The sequence below is a fragment of the Peromyscus maniculatus genome, chromosome 10 (genome assembly GCF_049852395.1).
Source record: "Peromyscus maniculatus bairdii isolate BWxNUB_F1_BW_parent chromosome 10, HU_Pman_BW_mat_3.1, whole genome shotgun sequence".
Classification (NCBI taxonomy): domain Eukaryota; kingdom Metazoa; phylum Chordata; class Mammalia; order Rodentia; family Cricetidae; genus Peromyscus; species Peromyscus maniculatus.
Window position 1 is genome coordinate 33,562,620 of NC_134861.1, and position 12,041 is coordinate 33,574,660.

Consider the following 12,041-nt stretch of genomic DNA (forward strand, 5'->3'; position numbering starts at 1 on the left):
GAGGAGAAGGAGCTGTGGAGGGAAACTGAAAAAAACAAAAAAAACAAACAACACTAGATCTGCCCAAGATCAGAACAAAGCCCAAATGAACAACAAGTGGAGGACTTAGAAAGAGACCTTTTTGGGAGAGAGAGAAGGTGCAGCAAAGCTCTAGCACACTAGAGTGGGGAGAGAGGGAAGAGCATGGGAACTGACAGGAGCAGCTGGTGGAAGAGCAAGAGCCATGCCTAGAACACAGCCAGCAGCTTAAGCTGTGGGTTTCCCAGGCTGTTGAGTGAGGGGGAGCAAACAGTCATGTGCTGGGCATGAATCCCAGCATGGCTGGACCAAACACTGATTGGGTGTGCAGTCAAGACATTTGAGGTCTCTTGACTCACTGGTGCCTAAGATCTTTGTGGTATTTTGAAAGTTACAAAATGTTGTATTGATGTTTTCTACCTTGAACCTTAATAAAAGCCTTTTGGTGTATTGTAGAGAGGTGAGGTTTTACAATTCCAGATGGGATCAAAAATGTCACACAATCAATAGTGGCTTCTCACGTTACTACTGGATGACACCTCCATTTATTTCACTCATTGCTACTTTCATACCAATCATTCTTCAAAATTTGTTTTCCTGCTTATATTAGTTACCTTTCTGTATGTGTGACCAAAATATCTGAGGTAACAACTTAAAGCTGGGAATTATTTATTTTGGCTCATAGTTCTAGAGGTTTCAGTCCTCATGGTGGAGAGAGTATTGGAAAGCAAAACACCTCATATTGTGACTGTCAGGAAACAGGCAATTTCATTGACTGCTTTAAAGTTTCTTGAAAGGTCAACAGTCTTATCATATTATACTCACAGCATATCTAATCATTCTTATGCACATTTGTATGTGGAAGCTCAACCACTTGTATTTAAAATAAATTGGGAGGTTGGAGAGATGGCTTAGAGGTTAAGAGCACCAACTGCTCTTCCAGAGGTCCTGAGTTCAGTTGCCAGCACCCACATGGTGGCTCACAACCATCTGTAATGAGATCTGGCGCCCTCTTCTATTATTTACATAATAAATAAATCTTTAAAAATAAATAAATAAATTGGGCTAGTCTGCATTTGTTAGGAGAGTCCAAAATGACTTGTCTACCTGACACCACATTGTAACAACATAGCTATTGGTGTGATGAGACACCATAACTACGGCAACTCTTGTACAGGAGAACATTTCATTGGACTGGCTTACAGTTCAGAGGTTTAGTCCATTATCATCATGGCAGCACATGGTGGGATGTAGGCAGACATGGTGCTGGAGGAGCTAAGAGTCCTACATCTTGATCCATAGGCAACAAGAAGTGAACTGAATTAGGCATAATAAGCATAAGAGACCTCAAAGCCTGCCCCACAGTGAACACACTTCCTCCATTAAGGCCGCACCTACTTTAACAAGGCTAAACCTAATAGTGCCACTCCCTATGAGCTTGTGGAGACAGTTACATTTAAACTATCTACTTCTACACACACGTGCTTGCGCGCACACATACACACACACATATATATGGTAGAATTGTGTTCCCCAAAATATTGTGCACCCTAATAAACTTATCTGGGGTCAGAGAACAGGACAACCACAATATTAAATATAGAGGATTGGCAGTGGTAGCACATACCTTTAATCCTAGCATTCCAGAGGCAGAAATCCCTCTGGATCTCTGTGAGTTCAAGGCCACATTGGAAACAGCCATGCATGGTGACTCACGTCTTTAATCCCAGAAAGTGAGCCTTTAATCCCAGGGAGTGAGGCAGAAAGCAGAAAGATATATAAGGTGTGAGGATCAGAAATTAGAAGCTTTTTAGCTATTTAAGCTTCAGACTTTCGAGCAGCAGTTCAGCTGAGAGCCATTGGGATGAGGACACAGAAGCTTCCAGTCTGAGGAAACAGGATCAGATGAGGAACTGTCGAGGTGAAGAAGCTGTGACTTGTTCTACTTCTCTGATCTTCCAGCATTCACCCCAATAACTGGCCTCAGGTTTGTTTTTATTAATAAGTCCCTATAAGATTCATGCCACACATATACACTTTTATTTACTTACCTAATAATACATGTTATTCTGTTATGTAATGTATGTATTATATAAAACATACAGATAACTTCCACATGCACACTCACACACATATATACACTTTTATTTATTTATCTAATATTACATGTTATTCAGTTATGTAATGTATACATTATATAAAACATACTGTCTAAGTAGAAAAGTTACACATAAGCAAATATGGAAAATAAAATCATGTATTTGAGATAACATATTTTGTTTGAATTTATTCCCTGCAGTTATCTTTGAATGCAAAATATATTAACGAGATATTTAACACCAGTCAGTTATTGACTTTAGATATTTCATTTTCATTAAATTTTTCAGCAGTGTTAGGTAGCTAGTGAATTTAGCCCTAATGTAATCAATCATTTTTATATGCAAATTGATAAATATTTTTAGATGAGCAAAAACTTTTAAACTTTAATTTAAAATCCTTATGATTCTTATCCAGATGTTACATTATACTTACGGATGCCAATTCTAATGGTACCATGAAGTCACATGTATTTTGTATATTTCCACTGTAATTTCCACAATTGTACATACATACACTACCTTGACAACATTTCTTTTTTTTTTTTGTTTTTGTTTTTGTTTTTGTTTTTGTTTTTTTCGAGACAGGGTTTCTTTGTGTAGCTTTGCGCCTTTCCTGGAACTCACTTGGTAGACCAGGCTGGCCTCGAACTCACAGAGATCCTCCTGGCTCTGCCTCCCAAGTGCTGGGATTAAAGGCGTGCGCCACCACCGCCCGGCAACAACATTTCTAACATGACTACGAATTTGGTTGTTATAGGTGATTACTAACCTGCATTCCTTAATTATCCTAAACAGTTGGTAATAGTAGCTTTTATGGACTAGAAATTTACATTATATTTTAAAATGATTTGTATAGGCACAATATCTTAAGAATAGAAACAATTACAGTATGTTAAAACAAAACTAACCTTAAATTTGTATCAATATACAAAAATTCATACCAATGTAAAATATTTGAGACTAGTAGTTGGTTTTTAGTTTAAAAGTAGATTTAATACTCTACCCTTTTTTTTCTATCATTCTTATATCCCTTTTTTATCCCCCACCCTCCCCCTTTCAACATTAGATAGTAGATAAAGAAGGATAGAAGAAAGAAAAAGAAATCCCTTAATTTAACCTTTGTTTACTTTTCCTCCCTAACTATGACCAATAACAACTCAATCTCCCTAAATGATGAATAACATCCATAGCCCACCAAATGTTCCAAAACCATCCACCCCACCTCTTGGGAATGTGGCTGTCATGTTCTTCAAATTACTTCCTACTATCTGGAGGTGATAGCATCTTTACTTGGCCCTGAGAAAATTGGGACAATGGTCAAGTCCTGGGAGAGCTAGCTGTATCATTTGTTGTCCAGCCTTTGTGTGATGAGAAAGTGCAGGGTTTAACTGAAGTCCTGGCTGGAGTAGTCTGTGAGGCTAGACCATCTTAACTAGCTGCTTTGAAATTGTCCTGAACAGTTTGTAGTCTGAAATCGATCTTTGGGTGGTGTTTGTCAGCTTAATGGCATTGTCACAGTCCAGGTAGATTTTTTGTTACCGTGCCTCATCATCTTTTTGGAGACCTCAAAGGTCCCTATAAGGAATTTTCACAGTTCACTGCAGAAAACTTAAAATATTTAAAATGCTATATATAGCAGATCTCCAAAAATTTAGAGAACTACAATCTATTAAGTGCATCCAGACTGAGTTCCTAATTACTTGCTTCAGACTCAAACCCCAAGATATGTACAAGAAGCTAGATGAAGCTTATTTCTAGAATTAATTAGTAATCTGTATGACTACTAATATCCCAACAGAAAGTTTGTATATATGTACATAATAATCCTATAGATTTTGAGATAATATTTATATCTAATATTTATATTTAAAACTTTAGGGAAAGTTTTCAACAGTTGAAATAAAACCAAAGGATTATGAGATTAGTGCAAATATTCCTTAATTTTGGTTTTTTCTGTTCCATACATGAAGGATTTTTGATTTTCCTTTTTAACACGCATGGATGGGTTTAGAGAAGGAGAGAGCCATGCTTCAGCTGCAGAGTCAGCTTTGATTTTTAATTGAATTGGGGTCATGAAAAGATCATTTGCCTTTTATGTTTGTAGAGAGCAAAAACAAGCATTTGGGAAGATTTATGAAATTCTACCCTGTTAGAGGTGGTCTATACCATTAGGCCAATTTACTCCTTTTCTAGGGATATTTTCTCTTGATGATTCATCTTTCTTCTTTAGCTATCTCATTTGTCTAATAGTCTCTAGATTTCTTAGTTGGGTGCTTTTATTCTGGAAAGACAAAAACAAAACTCTGACCCAACCCTAACTTGGAGGAAAGGGTACAAATGTACCCTTATACTTTCCTTGACTTGTTGCCAAGTGTGGTAGATTGTAATTGGCCCCCATAATCTCATAAGGAATGGAACAATAGTTCCCAATAGGGAAGTGTGGTTTTATTGGAGTGAGTATGAACTTTTTGAAGGAAGTGTGTCACTGTGGGGGAAGTCTTTGAGATTTCTTCTGCTCAGGATATGACCCAGTGTCTCAGTCAACTTCTGTTGCCTGCAAGGTGTAGGACTCTTAAGATATTAAGAGGTTCTGGAAAATCTAATGACAATAGCATATAATTCTGATTTTTGAACTGAATCATAAAGGTTTGAGCCAGTTTACTTATTTTTCCTGACTTATAACCTGCCTTTCCTGATGGATTTGCTTCAGTATAGAATGCAGGGGCTCCAAAAATTGGTGTTCTGTTTACTATATGAGGCAGAATCCAATTAGTTCTTTTTATAAACTGAAGTTTATTGCTTTAGGAATATTTGTTTCTAATCTCTGCAAAAAAATTACTTCAAGCTCTTTGCCAATGTTCATTTTCTGCCCATAATGAGGCAATTATCAACATTAGCAAAAGCTACCACAATTTCTGCCTGGCTTATTCCTGCTAATTGACAAAGTCTCAGTTTTCCTTTCAGAATCATTTCAGAAACCTTTTCTACATAGTTTGTTAATTTTTTTACTCTTGTTTGTGTGGTAAAAATATCCATTCTAAGATATTATCATCTCACTACATAAGAATTCCTGTGGGAGAATGAGTAGAAAGTAGCATGACTAGGATACAATCAAGCTCTGGATCCAAGTGATCCACGTTTGTATTCTGTAATTTTTTTTCTACTAAAGCCAATTCTCAGCCTTAGCTGATAATTTTCTTGGACTATTTAAGTCCTTATCACCTTGTAAGATTTGAAATAAATTATTTCGCTCTTGAGTAGTTAATTGAATTGTGGGCCATAGCCAGTTAATATCTCCCAGCAATTTCTTAAAATCATTGAGAGTTTGTAATTGATCTCTCCTGATCAATTTTCTGTGGTTGAATTTTTCTGTAAACCTATCTTATATCCTAAATAATTAATAGAATCTCCCCTTTGTATTTTTTTCAGGAGCAATTTGTAATCCCCAACAAGGTAAAATTCTCTCTACTTCAGCAAACATTTTTTTCCTAAGGTATCTGCATCTGAATCAGCCAGTAAGATATCATTCATATAATGGTGAATTACAAATTGAGAAGCTTTATGAATTATTTCTAATGCTTGTTGTGCAATATAGTGACACAAAGAGGGGCCTTTTAACATTCCTTGAGGAAGAATTTTCCATTGGTACCCTTTAACAAGCTCAGAATTATTGTAAGTAGGCACTGTGAAGGCAAATTTTTCTCTATCCTGTTCTTGTAAAGGTATAGTAAACAGTCATTCAGTCGCTATAATATTTTATTACCTTTAGGTAATAAAAAGGCAAGGGAATTCCAGGCTGTAATCCAGTTGGCTGAATCACCTTATTTATAACTTTCGGATCTGTTACCATTCTCCATTTTCCAGATTTCTTTTTAATAACATATAGAGAAGAATTCCAAGGACTGGTCAATTTTTCTATATGTTTAGCATTTAGCTGCTCCTGTATTAGCTGTTCTAGTGCATGTAATTTTTCTGATGTCAACAACCATTGTTCCACCCACATAGTTTTGTTAGTTAACCATTTTTAAAAGTTGATACCTTTGAAAGACCAGTCGCTGTTGTGCCCTGCTTATGTACAATGTGAAGAGTTTGCAACTGTTCTTGATAATACAGATATTTTTCTCAGAAGTATTCTTTATTTTATGGTTTGTTTCTGAGATTGGAGGAATGTTAATCTGTGTTTTCTGTTGCTATAACAAATCATGCTCCCATAAATTCATTGCTATGTTAGCCACACATGACTTTAACTTTCCTCTCTGCCTTTCTGGCCCTATGCACTTGAGGCATCTTACACTTTGTTTTACCTGAGACAAAGTTACAATACCTAAAAGCTGAATATTTACCTTCTGAGGATGCCAAGGTTTTGGTACAATTATTGTTATATCTGTCCCTGTGTCTAACAAACCCTCAATTTTGATGCCATTTATGTGTATTTTTAGCTTTGGTCTGACTATAGCAGTTTGACAAAATACTTGTTTTCTGGTGTCTCTTGAAAGTTTTTTCTAATGAAGTTATTATGTCCTTAATCACATCCAGAGCAGTATAATTTTTAACAACAGATATTAAGTCTTTTAATTGCATTGTGAATAAGTTTTTCCAATGTTGACAGGGAATTATTGAACCAAATTTGATATTGGGGCCTGCAGGAGGGCCCCCCTCAGGCATTTCCCAAGAGTGTAGGGTTACCTTGCCTGTCCCTTGTTGATCTGCATTCATTAGTGGAATGTCAGCCTTTGCTACACCTTCTGCATATTCTAGACCTTCTAGGGCCTTCTGTTTGGATTATCTCTATAAAAAGCTTTGTTTTTAGGAACACCTTGCCTACAATCCTTTTTCAAATGGCTTTGTTTACCACAATTAAAACATCTGATATTTTGATTTTTCTTAAAATTATTAGAAATTACTTCTATCTAAGCAGTATCATAAGAGTGAGATCCAATATCAGCCATCTTTCTAAATCATTTATCTATTGGTCCTGATCTTACTTTTAAAGGCCTAATCACTCTTTTACATTCTGAATTAGCATTTTCAAAAGCCAAAGATTCAATTAATATCCATCTGACTTCTGGATCTGATACTATTCTATTTACAGATGATGTCAATCTTTGTAAAAAAATCAGTGAAGGCTTCTTTTGGACCTTGTATAATTTTAATAATTGACTCATAACCCTTTCCTGATTCTTCAACTTGTCCCAGGCATTCAAAATTGCTAAGCGACATAAAGTCAAGGCATAATTATTAAATTCAAACTGTCTTTGCAATTCAGCATATTGACCTTCATCTAGAAATGGTCTTGGAAAATATCAATTGTTTTAGCCCTATTTCTTTGTTTTGTGGCCCTAACTTCCTCTTTCCACCCTGTTCTCCATTGTAAGTGAGGACCAGCTTCCAATATTGCTGATGAAATCTTTCAAGTCTTGTGGGATAATTCTGTTGTGATTTGCCCATGAATTTAACATCTGCTTCACATAGGGTAAATACATACCATATGAAACTACTGCTTCTTTAAATCTCCTCAAATTTATGCCTATAGGATTCCATTTAACTTCCTGATAACCTTGGGGTGTCTATCGTCTCCTGGTTGTTGTATAGTAACTGGATAAACTAAGGTGGTTTTTCTAATAATCTTGGGCCATCCCTCTTCAGTTTCATCATGTGGTGGCGTGGTAGGTTCTTGTCTAAATTCCTCTGTGTCTGAATATTTTCTTATTTTCATTGGTAGGTCTTTCTAAGGCTTGTATCTTAGTGGTCAAATTTTTCTTATTTTTATTATCAAGTCTTTCTACAACTCGTATCATCATATTTGACACAATTATCAGACCACTTTTTATATTTGGCAGAGGAAGCCAGATAATTATAATCGGTATTATGTCAATCTCAGCTAAGTTTTTTATCCCCTCATTTACTGTTTTCATTTTCAAGCCATCCATAGTAGCACTATACAGGGTACTAGCACTCTGCATTGTGATATTTCCCATTCTTAACGTGGGAACGATTCTTCTTTTTAATATTACCCAACTCTCTACTTAAGGACTTCCCAGGTGTCCCACCAAATTTGCTGACTTCTCAATTTGGTGGCAGACTCAATCACCACCTGTGATTTCCAAGTGTAAACCTGCTTTCTGGAGTCCCTGTGAATGGCAGCAGCCAACTGATGTGAACTCTCTTTTCATGTGGTGGTGCTACATGTTGGAGCACCAAAATGTTGTTTTTCCACTGGCACAGAGGTTATATCGGAATCTACTGCTGTTTGAGTCAGGAACTGCAGCAGTTACTGGCCATACTTCACAGACAGCTATGTTCCAGTGGATCTGCCAATGCCACCAAATAGGTTTTTTTTCCCCTTAAGATTTATTTATGATCTATATAGTGTTCTGCCTGCATATATGCCTACATGCCAGAAGAGGGCACCAGTTCTCATTATAGATAGTTGTGAACCACCATGTGGTTGCTGGGAATTGAACTCAGGATTTCTGGAAGAGCAGTCAGTGCTCTTAATCTCTGAGCCATCTCCAGTCCCCAAATGTAGTTTTTAACTAAGTTTCTATTGTTCTATTTACCAATAAAGACTCAAGAGTCAGAGGCTGGGGTGAAAACTTGCTAGTTCAGAGAGGTTGAGGACCAATTAGCTGACCTTCAGTCTTCATCATCATCTCAGAAAGAGAGCATCTTTTTCTGTTGCTCCAAAAAGACCACCACACTCAAAGTCCTCGTCCATCTTACTTCCTGTGCCTCTCTATCCTGTTTCTGGTCTTCTTCTGACTCTCTTTGACTAGTTTCTGTCAACTACTTGCTGTCTCTGCCTTCTGACCCAAGATTGATTTTATTTAGTTAACACAAACGCAAACTTGAGGTTCACAGTATGATCATGGTAATTTATAGCAGGGGCTGGGGCAGATCAGTGGTAAAACATGTGCTTAGGAAGGATAGATAGATAGATAGATAGATAGATAGATAGATAGATAGATAGATAGATAGATAGATAGATCAGTGGTAAAAACATGTGCTTAAGAAGCACAGATACATACATACATACATACATGATGGATGGATGGATGGATGGATGGATGGATGGATGGATGGATGGATGGATGATAGATAATTGTATTTGTATATGCATGTTTAGCCTGGAGTAAATGATATAAAACTAGAATATTTGTGAAATGCATGGGTTTGTGGCATAGAGTATACTCAATGAATGTTCTCTTTCTGTGCGAATTTTGAAATTTAATTATTAAAAAGTATTTATTATGTGTGGATGTTTTTCATGCATGTGTGTATGTATACCACATGCATGCCTGGTGCCCATGGAATCCAGAAGAGGGTTTTGGAACTTCTGAAAGTGGAGTTAGAAATAGTTGTGAGCCACAGTGTTGGTGCTGAAAGAATTGAACCTGGGTCCTTTGGAAGAGACCTAGCACTCTTAACCTCTGAGCCTTCTTCCCAGCCCTTGAAATTTCATTTTATGTCACAGATGCAAAGAAGAAATGTTCAGGCTGCACATCCATTCACTTGATGTGTTAGGTTCCAAGACCCTTTGCAATGAAACAGACTAAGAGGGAAGTAGCAATTTCTGTTGTGAAGTTTCTTAATTGCTAGCTTGTATCATCAGATCCTTAGAATTTAAACAGTTATCTTTTATGGATCTAGATGCTGAGTGTGTGACCAATTAAAGGGAAAGCAACCAGGTAAGGTTAAGTGAAAGTTTCATGTGATCATCCTGACCTTTGAAAACAATGACTAAGCAACATACTATTTCTCTTTTATTATACAGAGATGGGTTGGTTGCTTACCTTAGTGTGTTGCTAGTATGTGTGTATTTAAATTCATGATTGTGTGCATACGTGGAGACCAGAAAAATATGTTAGCCTGTCACTCTGTGCCTTGTTCTTTTGATAAAGGGTTTCTCCCCAGTGATTACCCTCCTCCCCGCTCCCCACCCCACACCCCCTACAATCTCTGGCTTTTACATGGTTTCTGAAGTTCAAACTCAGGTCCTTATTCTTTTGTTCAATCCACTGTCAGTTAAAATTTTGTTCCTTTGTTTCTCCAGCCTGTATTCCATGCCTGACCCATCTCTGTCGTTTGGAAATTCGGGCCTGTCTAAAAGCAGAACACCTTCGTTCTGACAGTTTCATCCATCAGTTGCCACTTCCCAGAAGTCTGCAGACCTATTTGCTCTATGAAGAGGTTTTAAGGATGAATGAAATTACAAGACCAGCAGCTATTCATAATAGAGGAATCAGTGAGGCTACCTGACAGCTCATTTTTTAGTTTAGTCATAAAAGGTGACTTGTGTGGTTGTTTGGATTTGGGGGTAATAGGAAATGGTAACTAGTCTTCCCAATTCCCCTCCTCCCCAATATTGTGAACCTTATTCATCCTGCCTTACATAGTTTTGTCTCCAGTGTACTTTGTTGTATAGTATTTGTTTCCTTGACCATTTTCTGTTTTATTATGCTAATAAGCTATGATGCTGCTATAGTGCTAGATGTGACATCTTTCCACTTAAGATTCATGTTCACCTGTACTCGAAGCTAAGGATGGAAGTCACAAACTTCCCAGGAAGAATATATAACAACTGTGCCTTTCAATCACTTACCATTGTTATTATTTTATTTAAGAATATCGCCTGTGTTTATAAAAAGAAATATTCCTGTGTTTTCATAGTGTTCTTAATTCAGCCATATTTATGAGGTGTTGTTATTCTTGCATTTTCACATGTAAACTCAGGGCAAAGGTTTTTTTTTTTTTTTTTTTAAGAGCATAGATTTCAGTCATATTGCTGGTCTCCTACTTCCTAGAACCTTTTTTAATACTTTTTGCCAAAAATATAGCCCATTTTTAGTCTTTAGCAAAGACAAGAACACACCTAAATTCAAAGGCATAATCAATATAAAAAATGTCATTTTAGAAGTATTGTACTCCACTTAGAATATTAATAAGGAAACATAAAAGGAGCATTGCAGTCATTGTGTGCTAAATATAGCAATCAGGCTTCATTCAGCTCCAGAAAAAGAGGGCAGCTTTTTTCCTATGAATAGCCAATAATATTCTATTAATACAATATTTTTCCTTCTTAATATCTAAATGTATTTTTAGAACATTGATGAAATAAAGACCTCAGAATCCTTCCTTGTAAGTTTTTTGCCGGGCGGTGGTGGCGCACGCCTTTAATCCCAGCACTCGGGAGGCAGAGGCAGGCGGATCTCTGTGAGTTCGAGGCCAGCCTGGGCTACCAAGTGAGTTCCAGGAAAGGCGCAAAGCTACACAGAGAAACCCTGTCTCGAAAAACCAAAAAAAACAAAAAAAAAAACAAAAAACAAAAAACAAACAAACAAAAAAAAAAAAAGACAGTTGTCTGAGAGACTTGAAACTAGCCTTGGGAGGAAGTTACTAATGTGTTGCTGTCATGATAGGCAGCATAGGCTGGTTTCTACAGGAGGCAGGCCTTCATTTCTTCATAGCAATTTCCTGTGCTTAGATAGATTTTCTGGGCTCATCTCTGATAGGCCCTTGAAAGAAGCATGATAAAGGTTGACTTCATTAGAACTGATTGGGAAGACTGTCTCATCTCTTACATTCAAGTCTTGTTTGATATGGATATAAAGTTTGGTATTGAAAAATGAGGCAGAAATTCTGATTAGTTCAATTTAATAAAGATATTCCAAAATTGTATGCACTGTGTTGTCTTTTTTAAATAGTGTGACATTTATTTTTCAAACTCTGTTTCAGGTTTTGTTTTTGGTCATGGCTAAATGTACACAGAATTATTTTAAAAGATATGTCTTTTAATGTGTTTTGTTTGTGTTCAAATGCATTACAAAAATCCAGTTTTCCATAAATTATCATTGAGGTCTTATTTTTGAAGCCCTAAAAATCAATAGAGATGGCCTGTGGCTGATGAATTTTTGCCTTTACAGC

At 36.7% G+C, this 12,041-nt stretch overlaps 1 protein-coding gene across 18 annotated transcripts in view; it reads left to right on the forward strand.

Moving 5' to 3' along the window:
- Asb3 (ankyrin repeat and SOCS box containing 3) overlaps nucleotides 1–11,795 on the forward strand; it is a 169,249-nt gene extending 157,454 nt beyond the window's left edge. For 12 of the 18 annotated variants that reach the window (XM_076546165.1, XM_076546176.1, XM_076546167.1 and 9 more), the window contains one exon: nucleotides 10,171–11,795. In XM_076546165.1, the coding sequence (XP_076402280.1) occupies nucleotides 10,171–10,376 (206 nt within the window). In that variant the 3' untranslated portion in view covers nucleotides 10,377–11,795. Of the gene's footprint in view, nucleotides 1–5,546; nucleotides 5,571–9,767; nucleotides 9,806–10,170 lie in introns of all 18 variants that reach the window. The other 6 variants (XM_076546173.1, XM_076546175.1, XM_076546174.1 and 3 more) reach the window with 4 other exon arrangements.
- Nucleotides 11,796–12,041: the final 246 nt, after the last annotated feature.